General features: G+C 36.9%; 1 protein-coding gene across 2 annotated transcripts in view; it reads left to right on the top strand.

Annotated features, from left to right (window-relative positions):
- The window catches only part of GABBR2 (gamma-aminobutyric acid type B receptor subunit 2), a 456,950-nt gene that overhangs the window by 170,046 nt on the left and 269,203 nt on the right, over positions 1-17,701 (top strand). For both annotated transcript variants that reach the window (XM_036399440.2, XM_036399448.2), the window contains exon 4: positions 13,516-13,686. In XM_036399440.2, the coding sequence (XP_036255333.1) occupies positions 13,516-13,686 (171 nt within the window). The remainder of the gene's footprint in view (positions 1-13,515; positions 13,687-17,701) is intronic.

Genomic DNA, 17,701 nt, shown 5'->3' on the forward strand with positions numbered 1-17,701 from the left:
TAAGGTAGAGAGAAATTGCAGTGAAAATTCAGTTATCTAAAGACTTAGCAATATGGTAAGAAATTTACAGTGAAGATGTGGAACCATTTGAAAATTCTGTGATATCTGTTTTTTCTTTTACTATGATTTCTGCAGAATTAAGGCACTGTCAGATTTGCTAACTATTTAGTTTAACCTTTTAAAGAGATCAAATAGCTTAAAATCCTCAGGGGTTAGGAGGCCAAAGTGTCTTCTAGGTGGCTCACTGCTTTCTCACATGCTTTAGTATCTATATAGGTCTGATAATTTTTGTGGGATTCATTTGACCAAGTGCAGTGTAGGTGGCTGCATCTGATACAGTCACTGTAGTCTCCCACTGGTGCCTACAGCAGTTAGTAGCAGATGCTTCTAGAGAGTGATTCATCTCATCTTAAGGTTTACCCTAGGCAAGTCAATATATGTTATGACATACCAATATAAATCACATCAAATTTGAAGTTTTACACTTTTTAAAATATACTGGGACATAAATTTTCTCACATAAACTTAAGTCTTGGAAAACATATGCTATCCTCTACTCTCAGTCTGTGATGTCCACGTGACACATGTTTTTCAGTGGTTGAAGATCTCTGAAGTGCGTTCATTGAACACCTGGACATGTAACCATGTGTGGCTAGATGCTTGTGTTTGCATATATCAGCCCAAGTAGGCACAAAGCCAACCCTTCACCATATTAAAAATTAGGCCAAGATTTCTTTTCTTCACTTTATTTGTCCATGCTGTCTGTCCATGTTATGACTGTTCATCTCTTTCTTTGCTTGGTTGTTTTGTTGTTTTGTTTTCTTCCCCTACAATGTGTGTTTCTGTGCAGTGAACAACACCTCTCCTGTATTCTCTTGTCCATCTCTCTCATGGTGTCTAATGCAGTCCTTCCTGTTGGTAATTTCCTCACAGGGTTTCCTCCCCTGCTTTTTATCTACAAAACTTTGTTCTGGAATGGGTCGAGAGGTTGTATTCAAGCTGAATGCCTTCTGATCACTCCTTATCTGTGCTCTGGGACATGCTTTTCTTCTCAGAGTAACATTAATTTCTCTATAAGGGGAAAATAAGGAGTCCAGGAAATTAAGTAAACTATTGGTATGTAGAAACAAAAGCTGTCAAATCCAGTAATTGATGAATAGTAAACTGGATGAATCTGATGCAAAACAAATCAAGAAAAGAAAAAAAAGAAAAGAATGCCCTATTAATTTCTAATGGTTTCTGTGAACTAGCTGCAAAGGCATCATATGAATATTAGGAAAAGTATCTTCATTTTTTACTACAGCTCTGTCAGAGGTAGTCTGTCACTTATGGTTTACCTTCTCTTTTCTTATTGGAAAAGTATAAAGATATAACAGTAATTGTCTCAAAGGTGTAGTTCTCTTTAGTAGTTATATTTAAAGGGGTGAAAACTAAATTTGATGTTCATTTAAGAAACTTATCTGTTTAACTTGAGAGAATTTCTGAATAGCCTGCTTCTAAAAAAGACAGTGAATATAATAAATCTTACTCTCTTTTTCACCCAGATGCACAGTGCATTGGTTGTTAGTGCATCTCTTGATATATTTTTGATAAAGCTGACTTTTTTTAACTGCAGGAGGTACTTCAAAATTCATAGTAAAACTATATTAGCATGAAAAAAATGCTTCAGGTAAAGCAATACAGATCACCAATTTAATTTCTGAATCACCAGGTGAATATGAACGGGAATTGCTCTGGTCACCTGTCACAGATGCTTTTCATTTTCCTTGCTGTCTGTACCATCATGAGTTTTTTCCATGCAGAGGCAGTAAAAATAGCAGACAAGCTCACATTTATCAGGAATATGTCCAAGACCAGTGTTTGAAAAAGACCAAAATAACTCAATACTACCCAAAATAACAAAAGTCCTAGTCAGTCTGCTGAGACTAAGTTGACAAAGATATGTGGTAAAAAACCGAACAAAATAAAGAAACCTTCCCACACAAATATTAACAACTTCGGTCAGAAATGTTGTGTAAAAATAAATTGCAATTCAGAAGACACTGTGTCACAAATAAGAGAGCTGAGAAGAGGCAAGTGACTTCAAAAATCAAAACCAATTATTCACTGCACATAGAAGTGAGGAATAAATAATGAAATACATGATATTGAATTAGGAGAGATGATACTTAAAGCAGCTTCCAAAACTAATAAGCAGTACCAAAGTCTAATGCACGTCTGACTTTTCATATACAAGTTCCTTCTCACAAATCAATAAAGCTATTGAAATATTTAAAATTAAACTGTACTCTCAAGCACTTTTCTGGCTCGGTGACAAAGATTAAGCACAAAGCCATTCCTTGCATGTGAAAAATTAAAGCTACATTGGCTTTAGTACTGCATATGGATATGGAGTGATTTAGTTCTGTTTCTATCTCACCTGGAGGGATGTAACTTATGGAAAATATTGTAAGAAGAGCAGGTTGATAAGGACTATTTTCAGGAATAGATGGGATCATAGTGAACAGTTTTATGGAGTAAGTGACAAAAAAGATAATGAGGTCTAGAGAAAACATTCAGCTTTCAGCCTGCAGGAACTAGGGCTATGGCAGCAACTAAGGAAAATGGCTGAGAGATCTAATTGAAGTGTGCATAATCTTAAATGGTGTAGATAATCTTAATGCTTTGTACCCAGCATGCATTCAAAGACCAGGGGCAAGTACTGTACTTAAAATGAAATGCAGGCATAAAGAAACACTTATTAAATTAATAGTAACTGCTGAAGTTACTGCAAGGCATAGGTATTGAGAAAAACACATTGAGGGTTCCTCGGGCAACAATTAGGTTATGTCCTGCAGCCATCAGCCCTGGAAGGAAACATTCATGGCTTCTTCCACTTCCTCAGTGACATTTGAGAGGGGGTTTTTGTTTTGTAACTGTACTTGAACCAAGACTGTTTGACATTTTTTATTTCATAAAACTAGATTAAAACGCCTCATTAGATTTTTTTTTTACAACCTCTTACAGATTAAAAAACACAGAATGCAGCTTTAAGTTGACAGTTTTGTGATTTAGGTTGTCTGAATATATCTGCATGAGCATTTCCTAGCTGCATATGTTGCTGAAAGGTTTTGTACATGTAGATTCCCATCCAGAGCATCTTGTTAAAATCTGTGCTGACCGCAGATTAAGAAAATATGCATAAAATATGCATGATCTTGGTTATTTCTTAGAGGAGGATCAACGACACATTTGACATTTTAATGCCAAATATATTATAATCATAATTGTGATTGACATTTCTGCTGAAGGTTTTTAGTGGCAATGTAACCCAAGTTACCCTTGCTGCTGGGCAAGCAGAATTTATTTTGCTGGCAACGTCTGTTGGCAAAAAAAGTTCCCTGATTTTTTACCCAGTTTTTTCTCAACATCTCCCCTCCAGCAAGCCCTTGATTTCTGTAGCATAGCCCTTCTTATCCACTATTAAGGGTGCAGTTCCAGGTGACTGATGTCAGACTACTCTCTAAGCACTTCTGGGGGTGGAACTGCAGCATGCAGTGCTGAGATATCAGAAAAGTTAGAGATTAAAGAAAAGGCAAATAAGCCCAGGCTGAGTACAGAATTAGTGATGAGGTATTGCTCCCAGGACCTGATCAGTCATCTCTGAGCTATGCTGTTCCATGTAGAATAAACAGTGTCTTTGTGTATTCCTACATTGCATAGGGAGCCTGTCACCTGTTTTACCCTGAAAAATCTGAGATTTCTTAATAGGTTTGAGACCAGAGAATGAAGAAATAAACGAATCATTAATTCACAGCTTAGGACTGTGAAAAAAAGTATTTTTGTCAAGATTTCAGTAAGCTAACATGAGGTGCCTTATTTCTTAAGATGTTGTATTGTAGTAAAAAGAAATAAAAGATGGAAAGAAATTAATTGGGACTGCAGTGTCCACTCCACACTGGGAAATCTTCATCTTAAAGCAGCTCACCAATGGCCCTGCTCCCTATTTCTAGTAGAGTGAAGGGTTCATATTCTCCCAAGAGCAATATTGCACATTTAAGGTACCTTTATACTGGAGATATTTTTTTCCCTCTTTTCATCATTAGAGGCAGAAGAAAAAATATTTAACAGATATTTAAAGACCAAATGTAGACAGAACAGCTGTGGTTTTAACATGTGTTAGCTGGATGAAATCTGATAAACAAACAATACTAATAGAATGATAATAGTTTTGGGCAGCCAGCCAGGAACACGCTGTTGTGAATAGGTCTGGAAAGATTTTTTTTTTAATGTTATTTGGCAATATAGCCTGTTTTATCAAAGGTGAAGTATTTTGTGCAGTTGTTGGTTTCCATTAGATTTTGAGGATAATCTGTTATAGGCAAGAAACAAGGAAATTGGGTACCAAGAGTATGAGCATAGGAAACCTTACTTGGTTTGGGATAAACAATAATGCTGTGACTGAGGGAGAACAGGGATTTGAAGCTGAATTCTGGTATAATCCAGGCCAGTAGCCAAATGCTAAGCAACTGAGTGTGGCAGACAAAAATACACAGCCCTCTTTTGTAATGTGGTTCCATTTTTGAAAATGTTCAAAAGATTTTGTCTCTTATTCTGTTTGGAAATCGAAACAAAATTTGCAGCAGCTTCAGTTGATCTGACATTTAATTTCCATGCTTTGTTCAACCTGTAACAATAAGCAGAACACGTGTTAGGTGCAAATTATTTGTGTTTAATATAGATCTGAAAATAGTTTCTGGAGTGTAGAAAAATGAATTAATGATTTTTTAGGCTCTAACAGATCTTTTCAAATGAATGGTCAAAAAAATATGCAATGAAAAAAGGATGGCAATTGTTTATTTTCCATTAAAGTGAAAGAATCAAGTTAAGCCTAATGATAAATCTTTTATTTTTGACCCTATTTTTAAATGGGATCTTCTGTTGGAGATGATTCTGCCTCATGTTCACCTGACTACCTTCTGAAACTCTGAACCCTGAAGTCTCTATTAACTTTACTGATTGCACTGTTGATCACTGAATTGAAGGACATTTTCCATAACTTTATCAAATACTTCATTGTCTTGTAAGGTTAATGTCATGGGTTTGTGAGGCAGTATTTATTAGAACTTAAAACGGATCCCATTACTTGGAATGAATTTCATATGTAATTGTATTTTACTCTGGACACTAATAACGACTCTATTTCCTGTTCACCAGAAATTTTGTTCTAAGAATTCATTTAATTTTTTTTTTTTTTTCTATAGAGTTCATAAATGAAGGCTCTTGCTGGTGAAGTTAATATTCTATGTTGAGAGGCAGGTGAAGCAATAGTGCTAATGTCTAGGTTGTTTCCTTCCCTTTTAAATTTTTTTTTAGCAGATCTGCTACAATTTTCAGCTACTGTTTATCCTTTCCATGACCTAAAGACAAAAAAGCACCTGTCAGCTGAGAATGGTTCATAGAATCATAGAATGGCTTGAGTTGGAAGGGACCTTAAAGATCATCTAGTTTCAAACCCATCTGCCATGGCTAGGGACATCTTCTAGTAAATCATCGTCCTCCAAGCCTTATTCAGCCTGGACTTGAACATTTCTAGGGATGGGGCATCCACAACTTATCTGGGCAACCTGTTCCAGTGTCTTACCACCCTCACAGTAAAAAAAAAAAAAAAAAAAAAATCATCCTAATACCTATTCTCAATTTAAAGCCATTCCCCCTTGTCCTATTGCTTCATGTCCTTAAAAAAAAAAAAGTCCCTCTCCTTTTGTACCTTTTAGGTACTGGAAAGTGCTACAAAGTCATTCCAGAGTCTTTCCTTCTCTAGGCTAAGCAGCCCCAATTCTCTTTGCCTTGTCTTGTTGGGAGAGGTGCTCCAGCCCCCTGGTCATATTTGTGGTCCTCCTCTGGACTCACTCCAGCAGGCCACATTCTTCTTACACTGGGGGCCCCAGAGCTTCAATCACTGTTCCTAAATCACCATCCTAATCTACAGAGTTTTTGGTCTGATTAAAAAAGTTTAACATCAAAAGACCAAACTTTATAGTCTGGTCTGACTTCTTGCATTCAGACATCTACAAGGTTATGTTGTAAGTATTTTGGGCTGCCCAAGAAGGAAACAGGACTGAATGCTCCTTTTCCATCAACCTGTAGGCACACATCTTCCAGCTGAAGTGCTTCTCATATGAATTTTGTCTAAACCAGTTTCTCTCCTCAAAAATATTGATTAGTTCAGTAGCCAGAACTGCTTCCTAAAATGTCTCCAGAGCAAAATGCAGCTGAATATCAGTCTTGTTGTGATTAGATTAATTCACTGGAATGCGATCAGCATTGAGGCAGGTGCCTTCCAACCTTGAGACCAGCTGGAAGTGCTTTTTTCTGTAAACTCCCAGGTGCCAAGAGGCAGTCAGTGAAAGCAATTTCAGACACAGAATTAATGAAGGTAACAGCTGATGATATTGGGCAGCAGTGTTTGACAAAACATCTGATTTCAAAAGGAACAGTATCTTTAATCACATGGGTAATATGTTATGGATTATGAAAGGGATGCTCATCCATGAGATTGATTCTTGTCCAAGGAGTTTAATACAATGTGTATCTTCATATTCCCATTTGGATGAGGCATCCTGCCCATGTACCACCTAGTGAGACATCACAGATATTCTCCCAGACTTTTGTTTTGTCCTTGCAGCTGTCATAATGAAAGCCTTTACTCATTTTTTAATTTTGAGTTTCATTTGTTGTAACAATGAAGTTTGTCCAGTCCCATAAAATCTTCTGAATGATGGAATCTCCAGAGCTTTCATTCAAGTAATTATTTAAGAATATGATATGACAGGTAAAAATGTAACTATCTACCACTGCTGAAAAAGCATAGTTTCTTTTTAACATTTTCTTCTTTAGTCAACTTCTGCCTTCTTTATGTCAACTTATCACCTGTGCTGTTTGGGGATCAGGATTAGGGCATAGCTACGGGGGAGATTGCCACTATGATTTCTAGGTCCAGCTCAGAATCTACTTCCTTGCTGTCTGTATCTAGACCCTCATCACCAGCAGCTGTACTGGTAAATTGTCAAGAAACAGTATCTTTGTTTCTTGATCTTTATTACTGTGTTTTTCTTTCCCCTGCTTTGAAGATCTATGCAGGCAACTGTCAATGAAATTGCTGCACTTACCTTTTTCTATTGACATATTTCCCAAATATATAGGTGCTTGTAAGCATTTTTGCAATGTTACTTCCACATGCTTTTCCTCTAAGTCATCTATCAAAGCTGATTAGACAATACATTTTGTGCATTGGGGTGAGAAAAGGCATTCTAATATATCCCTTTTCTTATTATACAGGCTATCAAGTATTTAAGGTTCACTCTATTATTCTTCTGGAATAATTTTTTCTTGTTCTTATTTCAAGTACTGTTATGGGATTAAAATTTATTCATAACTTCGCTAGAGGCAAGATCAAGTTCAGTGGCAGTTTGACTGCCCATCTGGATAAGTTGGCTTGTATAGTAAAGTTACTGTGAATTAACATTTAACCTAAATATTTATATTTTATAATTACCATTCTGTTAAAAATGCAGTTTCCTATGCTTCAATCTGTTCTCTGTCTCTGGGTTAAGAGTGTATTGTTTCATTTGTTATGTGACATCATCTAATGCTCAAGAGTGGCAGCAGGCAAATCTTTTAACTCTTCATTATTCATTAGTTTCTGTTCTGGTTCTTCTAGCTCCTGGGACCATCAAGTCATCACATGCTTGAACTTGACTATCATTATTGCTGGCACAAGCTTGTCAAAGCATTTGAGCTGGCAAGGCACACAAAGGAGTGGTGTGTGGTGTCACAAGTACACATTGCTACAAATCATCATCTTCCTGAGTTTTGTTCTTGTTATTTTTGTACGATGAGGTTCTGTGTGTGCAATCCTGTACCATTGTAAGAGTATTTTTTGTGGAGCTTTCTGATGTTCTGCCCTTTTCTTGGAAAGAATTATTTGCATTTTCCTTTTTTTGCAAGAAAATATTGCTTTCTATCTAAGCATACATGACATGCAATCTCTAGTTATGATGATAAATGTTAGCACCAGTCAGTTGAATCAGCAGTTTATATCCTGTTTAGCAATGCTGATTTATCAGCATAATTTAACTTTCTAGAAAATGTGCAAGATATAAAAGTGATATCTGCTATATATGAAATTCTCTCCATCAGGAGTAGTTTTGCAGCAACAGGGCACATTAAAATTTCTATCAATCATTAGTAAAGTACTTGTACAAGCCTATTGCAAAAACCTAGGAAAACTAAGCTAATCTCTGGTGCTCAGCAAGCTGATTTCCCCATTTGCAAGCATGAATCACTTCTCTCGCAGATTACATTTTATTCAAGGGAGGTTTCCCTGTTACCTGAAAGCACTTTAATTTCCTTTTCTTTTTATACCCATTATATAATACTCCATGAACACAGTGTGTAGAAATTAAACTCCAAATAGCCACTTCCTTTCCCTTCCGCCCTCTCCAGCAGGAGAGGGACAAAGGCAGAGACCATGGGTTGAGATAACAATTTACTGAAAGCAAACAGCAATGGACTGAGAAATGCCCAGTAACAGCAACAATATTAATAACAAAAGTATACAAAAGGAGGAGGTGCTTTACACACAAAAAGGTGTTCACCACCTTGACATAGTTGTGGTGTGGCTGCTGGGACAAAGGCGATGGTGGCTGCTCCCACACACAGCAACACGTGGTTTCCCCAGACAAAGACAGGGTGGCAGGTGCTCCCCACAGCACTCCCCTTGTCCCTGAGCTGGGAACAGGAAAACAATGGACAGCTCCCAAAAGCTAGATTTTGTCCATTTTGAGCCACACTGCTGCTTTGGAGGCTGGACTCGATTCCGCGCAGCTATGGCTGGCACTGGCATTTCCGCCTTTGACCGCTCTGTCCAGGCCCACTTGGCTTCTTTCAGCTTGGGTCAGACTCAGCTGAGGTCTACACATTTGGATCTACAATAACTTTGCAAAGGATTACTGTTGCTGGATTACTTTAGCTGATACAGTCCATTTAAATATGACTCCTTAATAGACCTCCTGCCTTAGATGAGGGCAACTGTTTACCCAGGGATAATTCTGCTCTTTTATTTTTCCCAGACTTCTGTACCCTACTACAGTGACAAAAATTAAACAAATGCTTCCTAGAGATAGTGAAACAACTGAACAGAATAAGATTACTTGCCATTTCTGGTGCCTTCCTTTCTCTCTGCAGTACATGAGACAGCAGAGTGACTTCATTCAGCCCTCCAGCTTCTGGACTCAGATATGGGATATATACATGGGATATATGGTGCTGTTTCCTTTTCTAATTTTGTTTCAGCTTTCTAGTAATATCCATACTTTTTTTACATAATTCTTAGTCTTTCCCATTGATTTCATTAGTGCTGCATCCCATTTTTTAGAGCTTATCATCTTGTCATACCGGCTTCTGTACTGACTTTAAGTTGGATGCATCATTACTTCCTTACACAGAAGCATTTGGAAGCACTTCAGACTGATGTTTCTCATTTAATCTACCACACCCCCTTTAAACTTAATATAGGGGTTTGAAGCTACCTTTCACTCCCCTTCTGCAGAACTGTTCCTTTCAGAATTTTTGTTTTAGCATCCTTTTTCTTTCACATTACTATCCAGTGCTAATGACAATGTTTCCATGAAAATGTGTGGATTTTCAACTATATTAACATTTTCAAAAAATATTATCTTTCTTGGGAAAATTTAATTAATCAACACATATACCTGACCCCAAAAACTTCCATAATAAAATATTTCTGTATATTTTTCAATTTTTCAAAAGTCCACCAAAGTCTATCCAATACCCTGGTCTATTTAGTTCTCATGCTGTACTATAGTTAATATTTTATAGCTCTTACTTGAGTGGTAAATATTATCTTATTTTCTATTTCAAAGTTTTATACTGCTTCATTTCAGAAATTCCCATCTGAGTCATGCCTTATGTTTCCCTACATACTCTCATTTTAAGTTCAGACCCAGTTGCTCACAAATTGGAAGCAGATATTCTAAATATATTCTAAAGAAAGATTTCTCAGAGATAATCTAGGAAGTAGATGCAGGGTTTTCTGACAGCATTCAAAGAGATATATATTTATAAAATATATATAACCTTTTTTAAAGTCTAGGTCTACATACACATATGCACAGAACCTGTTTATGTATGCACACAGACAAACAGCACACCCACAGTTATGATGTATCACCCAGTAGCTGTCCACTGTGTCTTCTGCTTTATAACAACTTTAAGAAACTTTTTTTTTCCTTTCGTTCATCCTTTCTTGAAGTTTGACTTTTGGCCATCACCTTTTAGCAGTTCTGTAAAATAATTTTCTGTGAAGGAATGACATCATACATCCCACAGGTACTTATTGCTGAGTTATAATCCTGCATATAAATGCTTATCTCTCACTCCTCCTGAACATGGAGAGGCAAGTATAAACACCTGTAAAAAAAATTATAGAGCAGTGTATGAATATGTATGCTTTGAAAATGCAATAATGTGAAAAATAGAACTTTTGTAGTTTGCAAGGAATTGTATGAACAATATGTTTGCATTTGCTAAATTATTTAGTTATCAAAATAAATTCTTGCAACAAAAAGCAGGATGGCTTTCAGTCCTGTAGAATGAAGTTAAGAAACTATTAAAAGTCTTTCAATATGCAAGTTTCAAATCAGCCGTGAATAAACAACTTTAGCCCTAAAATACAGAGGAAAAATGCTCAATTAAAAAGAGGTTTACAATCTTAACACATATGTGCTCTTACTTGCTTTCTCACACTAAATAAAGGGGGTTTTATGAATATTTTCCTTGTTTTATGAGCTATATTTCCATGTAGCTGTGCTATCTCACATACTTTTTCCAAAATGTCAGTTCATTTCTTAATATGATCTTTATATTACCACTTTTTAGAACATTATGAGGTTTTATTTCATTTTTCATCCTTGACCCTCTCAAAGCAGAATATTAAGTGCTGGCAATTTTGGAGTTAAGTTCATTGCATGTCCCAAACACTTACAGAGATAATTTTATGAAAAATTAAATATTTTTAATGACTTACCTTTTTCAGGATATTTCTCCATCTCTTACAAGGGTCTTATTAATTGTCAAAGTAATGCAGAATGAGACTAACCATGATATATGTGATGTTTGAAAGACCTCTGAATACATCCTACAATATAGGAATTGTTTGAACATTAAATTTTCCCATTTTTTATTTTAACAAAACCTTTATTTAAAAAGAAAATGAAGAGGTGAAGAGGATTTTTTTTTTGTAATTTGGACGTCATTAGTTTTGCACTTAAACCTGGATTTGTCTCATCTCACCTCACATGGCTGAGAAATCTCTTATGAAACTTCATCTTTCTGTAAGCAATGAAGAGAGGTAATGTTTTGCTTCTTTACTTCCAAGGAAATTTGAGCAATTAGGATACTAATTTAGGCCCTTTAAGTCACTAAAAAATCACAAAGGATGATTTTGAATTGTCTTGCTTATATCATGGATCTTCACCCTAAAGCCAGCTCACACATATAGAGATGCTTCTCATTACTGTGGACCTTTGTACTACTGATCAGAAAAAAATTCCATCAATTTAATAATCTGAGCCAGGTGAACCTTGCAGATGTTTCTTGCCACTACTGTTCCTTCAGTGTTGCTCTTTGCTTCTTTTTCTTAAGATCAATCCAATTATGTTTGATCCAAACCCATAATAACTTGAAAAGCAAGTTCTTTGCAGTGAGCAGGCTGCAAGCAGCTGGGCTGCTGAGAGGTATTCCTCTTCATGTTGGACTTCTAATGTCAAATTTTCTCTCTTTTTCAGTCAGCAGTACAGGTCCTTATTTCCACCTTCATTGAGCAGTGAGGGCATGATGTTCAGCCCTACCAGGCTAAACAGAAAAGCTGAGTAGGTCTACGTGGCAGATGCCAATTCTTCTTTCCTTATGGGAATGGTTTTGGAAAATCAAGATGACAATATATCATAGCACCTCATATTGCACTTTTTTAATGAAATATAGTGAAAGTCCAGTTGCTACATTAAAAATGTTTTACCTCAGAATTATGTGACAATTACATTATTCATTATCTCCTGACTGGTGAAGAGAAAGGATCTTCTATTTTGAATGGTACACTGTAAACTGTCCAGGTTATGCACACTTTAAGTTGTTTTGATTTCTTTTAATTAGGAAAACAAACTACATTCAGGCCATTATAACAATGCAATCTATTTTTTTGAATCTAAGATCAGACAGAGAATAAGTCCTGTTTCTGATAGGCTAAATCTAGATTTTTTTATAAGAAAGAAATAGAGAATATAAGAATATGAGAAAGAAAATTTTTTTTCTTCTTTTTGAAGAAAAGAGTTGAACTGGTTTTTCAGATTTAACTTGTCTACTCTGAATTTCAGAAAAGGTTGTCTAACTGAAGTATATTGAAAGTTTGGTTTAAAAAGTGAAAACTTAAAGCTATGGTTGATATACAGTCTTGAATTCACCTACATTTTCTGACTATCTATTGATTTTGAAAGTCTTTAAATAATTGTATCAGGGAGCTTATTTTGTGTCAGTCAAACCAATTTGCATTAAAACAGTACTTTAAAAAACCTCAACCAAAAATCCTGGCTGAAAAAATGCTTGAGAAGTACATTCCTAGAAGCCTAAAAAGAACCGGAGGGAATGACCAGAAGTATCTTTGGAATAGGAGTGTTTTCAAAAAGTGAATGTGTAGGCATTCTCTTAAAAATGCTGTCTGAGAAACATTCACAAAAACATGCTGCCTTTAACTTGGGCAGAAGAATTCAATGAAGTTTTCTGTTTGGTTTTGTATGTTTTAAAAGGTTTCCTCTTTTCTTTTGTAATAAGCATTCTCTCACCATGAACAAATTTCAGTGTTTTAGCTATTGAATCCTCTTTTATAGCACAAACCACAGGGGGCCTGCTTCAGTGAAGGAAGCTGAGACCCAAGTAAACTTCTGAGTTTCAGCCTTGGCTAACATAATGATTTTCTGTTTTTCTGTTACCTCGAGCTGTTTTGGTACATGAAGACAGGAAGAAGTACTACTGGAGATTTACTCAGTAATTTAAGATATATAAGACTTTGAGAAAATAATATTCTCTTGGAGATATTCTCAACTTTTACGAAGAGAAATTGACGGGGAATTCATCATAGAGATTTATTCCCTTAGGCCTTATTGCTCTGTGTAATATACAAGATGCATTATTTTAAACAGAGGATTTTACATCACTGACTTTTAAGATTTCCTAGTTTAATTTTTCAGCAGGTGGTTTATAGAGCTAAAATATTTCAAAAATCTCTTTAAAAGTAAATGGTACTGGTAGGACGTTCAAGCTGTATGAAGATGAAATTTCTCTGCATGACAGCAATGCACAGATTGTGTCTTGTTGCACTGAGAAAAGTGAAGATTTTTTACTGACTGCTAGATGACCTATGGTGACTTTCATTTTTTTTGTTCTTTGATTCTTTTCCAGCTTTCATTTGCAGCAACAACTCCAGAGCTGGCTGATAAGAAAAAATATCCTTATTTCTTCCGGACAGTGCCATCTGATAATGCAGTGAATCCAGCAATTTTGAAGTTACTCAAACATTATCATTGGAAAAGAGTAGGAACTTTAACCCAGGATGTACAAAGGTTCTCTGAGGTAAGATTTGCATAATTTATAGAACACACAGAGAGATACTAATATCAGATTTCTAAGGAGTTTGTTCCATTATTAATAGCAATTCAGGAAAAAGAGAAAGTCCCACTGTTTCAGTCCTGTTTGGCTTTCTCTTAGTAGGTCAGATTTGCTGTACTGAAAAAGCTTAATTCCCTTCTGGGGTTTATTTGAGTGTCTGTAACGAAAGTTACCCATTCTTTTGCATGTCTGTTTTTCTCACACAAGATCATTGCCCCCCAGTGCAAAGGTTCCTTTATACTCTTTGATTTGCAAAAACATATGTTTTTGAGGGAGGCTTGTATTCTGACTCTGGTTCCCTTAAAAAGGAGAATAAATCAAATTTCACCATGTTCCTTTTGTGCTCTGATTTATTACAAGCATCAATCTGAGCACTGAGGAACAAAATCTGGTAAGTCTGTGGCTGAAAATATTGGAGGAGCTTACTGAGACAAAAATGTCTGAAGCCCCCAGAACTAATAAGATCACATACCATGCACCCCACAGATCTTTCAAGTTTCACCCTGAGCAACATTTTGGTCATAGAAATTGCAATAAAGTATGGACTAAATGCCATTATATGGTTTTAACAACTGAATGAAAGAAAATATATGTAATGAATCAGAGCAAGACAAGGAAAAGATTTGCCCCATTAATTATTAGAGAGGTAAAACTAACAGAGACATGCCTGATTGTTTGATTGTTGGAAGTTTTTTCTTCCTCAGCATGGATTTTATAAAAGACTGACTGCGCTCTGAAGACTAGCTTAATTAAAACTGGGGAAGAGGGATAAGAACAGGTTAGAGTCATCTTGGATGAATCAGGTATTTTCAAATTGTCTGGCACAATTAATTCACTATAGAACACTTAAGAAATCTTAGACTCTTCCCTTATGAGCTTTGAGAATTAAAAGATAAAAAGTAAATGAATTATAGAGGAAGGGAAGAAACATTTGTGTCTGTCTTTCCAGAAAACACACAAAGGCCCTGGGAATTATAGGCCAGTCAGGTTAAATTTGATTCCTAGAAAGACACTTGAGCAAATAATCTGTTTGGAATCACACAGGAGATAAAAAGATGCTAAACAATTGTGAAAATGGATTTGTCAAGAATAAATCATGTAAAGCAATCTGATTTCCCTCTGTTACAAGGTAACAAGTCTCAAGGAGGTGTGATAGGTGATGTGCAATATTTCATGACTTATAAAATGTTGAAAATGCTCCTAAAGAAAAGTAGGGGAAACTTAATTTTGGTGAAGAGACTGTAAGAGCAGTCTAGTCTCTAACCAATATTTCTGCAGCAGATGTTAATTGACATCAGGTCAGTAGAATATTTGTTTTTAAAACAAATGCTGAAGCAAAAAGTCACCAAAAAGTCACCAAAAAGTGCTTTACCCTTCTCTGTCTTGGAAATAATTTCAGAGAGTAGTTATCAGTGGTATACTGTCAAACAAGAAGGATGAGATTCTGTCAAATGGTATTCTCTAGAAAGAGATAAGGTTTTCTCTAGATAGTATGATAGAGAGAAGGTTTATTAAATTCCATTTGATACCTACTTGGGAAAAGCTGCAAGTACTTTGCTGAGGACAGGATTGAGTTTCAGAATGATATTGATACTGGCTTAACTCCAGGAAGCAGCCAAGCACCATACAGCCACTTGGTCATTCCCCTGCGAGCAGGTTTGGGGACAGAATCTGAAGGGCAAAATCCAGAAAACTCAGGGGGTTGAGATAAAGACGGTCTCATAGGGAAAGCAAAAGCCATGTGCACCAGCAAAGCAAAACAAGAATTAGTTCATTGTTTTGAACAATGTTCAGCCATATCCAGGAGAGCAGGGCTCCATCACACATAACAGTGGCTTAGGAAGATAAACACCATCACTTCAAGTGTCCCCCCCTTCCTCCTTCTTCCCTCACTTTATCTACTGAGTATGATATCATATGGTCTGGAATATACCTCCTGTCAGTTTGGATCACCTGTCCCACCTGTGTCTCCTCCCAGCCCACCATACAACCCCAGCCCCTTGCCAGCGATGCAGTATGGAAAGCAGAAAGGCCTTCACTCTGTGCAAGCCCAACTCAGGAATAACAAAACCATCTCTGTATTATCAACCCTGTGTTCAGCACAAATCCAAAATCTCAGAATCTCTGCTGGTCAGAGTGACTCTGAGATACATACAAGCTTCTTTTTCCCAGCCCGGCAGCTGAAGAAGGAGTCAGGATTCTTTTGTTGTTCTCAAGGTTGTTTATTATTTCTTATCTATGACATTTTTTCTCTGACTCACCACAGGTCTGTCTGGTAGGTCGGGGTGAGGCACACTGCCCATTCTTGGGGCAGTGTTATCTTTTTATACTAAAAACTATGTGTACATTATTTACCATAACTTCCCAATACCTATCACCTATGTTAGACAGTGAGTTTCTACTCTAAACCAATCTAAAAGTGCCAACATCACCCAGAAGATGGGGGCTAGGAAGAAGAAAGAAAAAGGACAAGGCACACCCAAATTCTTCCATCTTAGGACCCTGAGCCCCCATTCTAAAAACCTCAAAAATCTATTTTTCAGCATGTGATAAATTCACTATCATTCTACTTAAACTTTCTTGGCTTGTAATTCTTCATATAAAGGTTGGTAATTGTTTCCATGGGTCAAGATCAAAGGCACAGGGGTCGTGGGCTCTGTGCCAAGGTCTCTGAGCCCCCCAGGCAGGATTTTGAGTCCTTCAGGGCAGCCAGAGGAATTTCCTGGGTTCTGACACCAAAACACAGCCCCATACTGGACACTGTGAAGAAAACTAACTCTACCCCAGCCAAAACCTTGATAAAGGTTTTAATAAAAACAATATTTAAGTGAAAAAGTGCAAAATGGCTATGTAGGCAGCAGATCTCCAGAGAAAGATATGGCGAGCACTACAATGAACCACAAATTGAATAATGGGCAAGACGTTTAGACTCCTTGATTTACTGTAAAAAGTAGAAAGGAAGCAAAGAGCTCTTGTTGCATCATCCCAATGTAATGCAATATTGACACTTAAGGCACACAAAGTAAACTATAACTTTACGTAGTGATCATTAGGTGGAAGTTGGAACATCAGGTCTAATATCATTTTCAAGAGGGAAGTAGATCAGAGAAATCTGTAAAAAACATTGGGTCACTTGGGAACATTTAATGATAAAGATTAGAAGTGAAAAAAAGTCAAATACAAAGGGTAGATTGTTGAACTTTTGTTGTATAGGGTTTTTTAGGATAAAATGAAACAAACACAACACAGGGATACTTGGTCTTCCTCTGGGACAGCCAGAGGGACTTTGTGTCTGTCATGGTCACTTAAGAAGTCATAAAACTGCATCTTTCAAGGGTTTTCAAGAGTGCTGCACTTGAGTTCAAAGTCTCTCCATTTCTCTTGAAAGGTAAGCAACAACCTTCTGTGTCTGCAAACCCAATTTTCTTGATTCATCACTGCTTTCAAGTAGTGCAAGATTCAGTTAAAGCTTCCTTGAATTGCAGTGATTTTTATATAGCCTGTTGAGTCCAGTGTCTTCAAAATGATTAGAGCTTGATTCTTCCTTTTTCAGCTCCATGTGGAGTTTTTCCCTTCCCCATACAGACAGTGAAAGCACAGGAAAAACTGCAGGAACTAATTAAATTGCTGACTGGGAGCAGTGAGGAATGGGAATCATGAGCAGTAGAGCAGAAGATCATGGGATGGCTGGGCAGAGCCCAGTCCTGCTGCAAGACAGGAGTGCAGACACAGGGATTGAGGCCAGGATTGGCCAAGTGTGCAGATCATCAGGCAAGTAAGTCCATGGCAGTGAAGCAGATCCAAGGCCAAGCTGGAAAATCAATCCACAAGTCAGGGTCGGGTCTGGTGTCTGCTGGATAGGTCTATGGCAGACACTGAAGACACAGGACTAAAGGCTGGATAGAGCACCCAGAGAAAGGACCATCAAGGCCTGTTAGCGACCCTCAGGTGCTGGTCAGCTGAAACTATAATTTTCCCT

Source organism: Molothrus ater, chromosome 1, assembly GCF_012460135.2.
Source record: "Molothrus ater isolate BHLD 08-10-18 breed brown headed cowbird chromosome 1, BPBGC_Mater_1.1, whole genome shotgun sequence".
Classification (NCBI taxonomy): Eukaryota; Metazoa; Chordata; class Aves; order Passeriformes; family Icteridae; genus Molothrus; species Molothrus ater.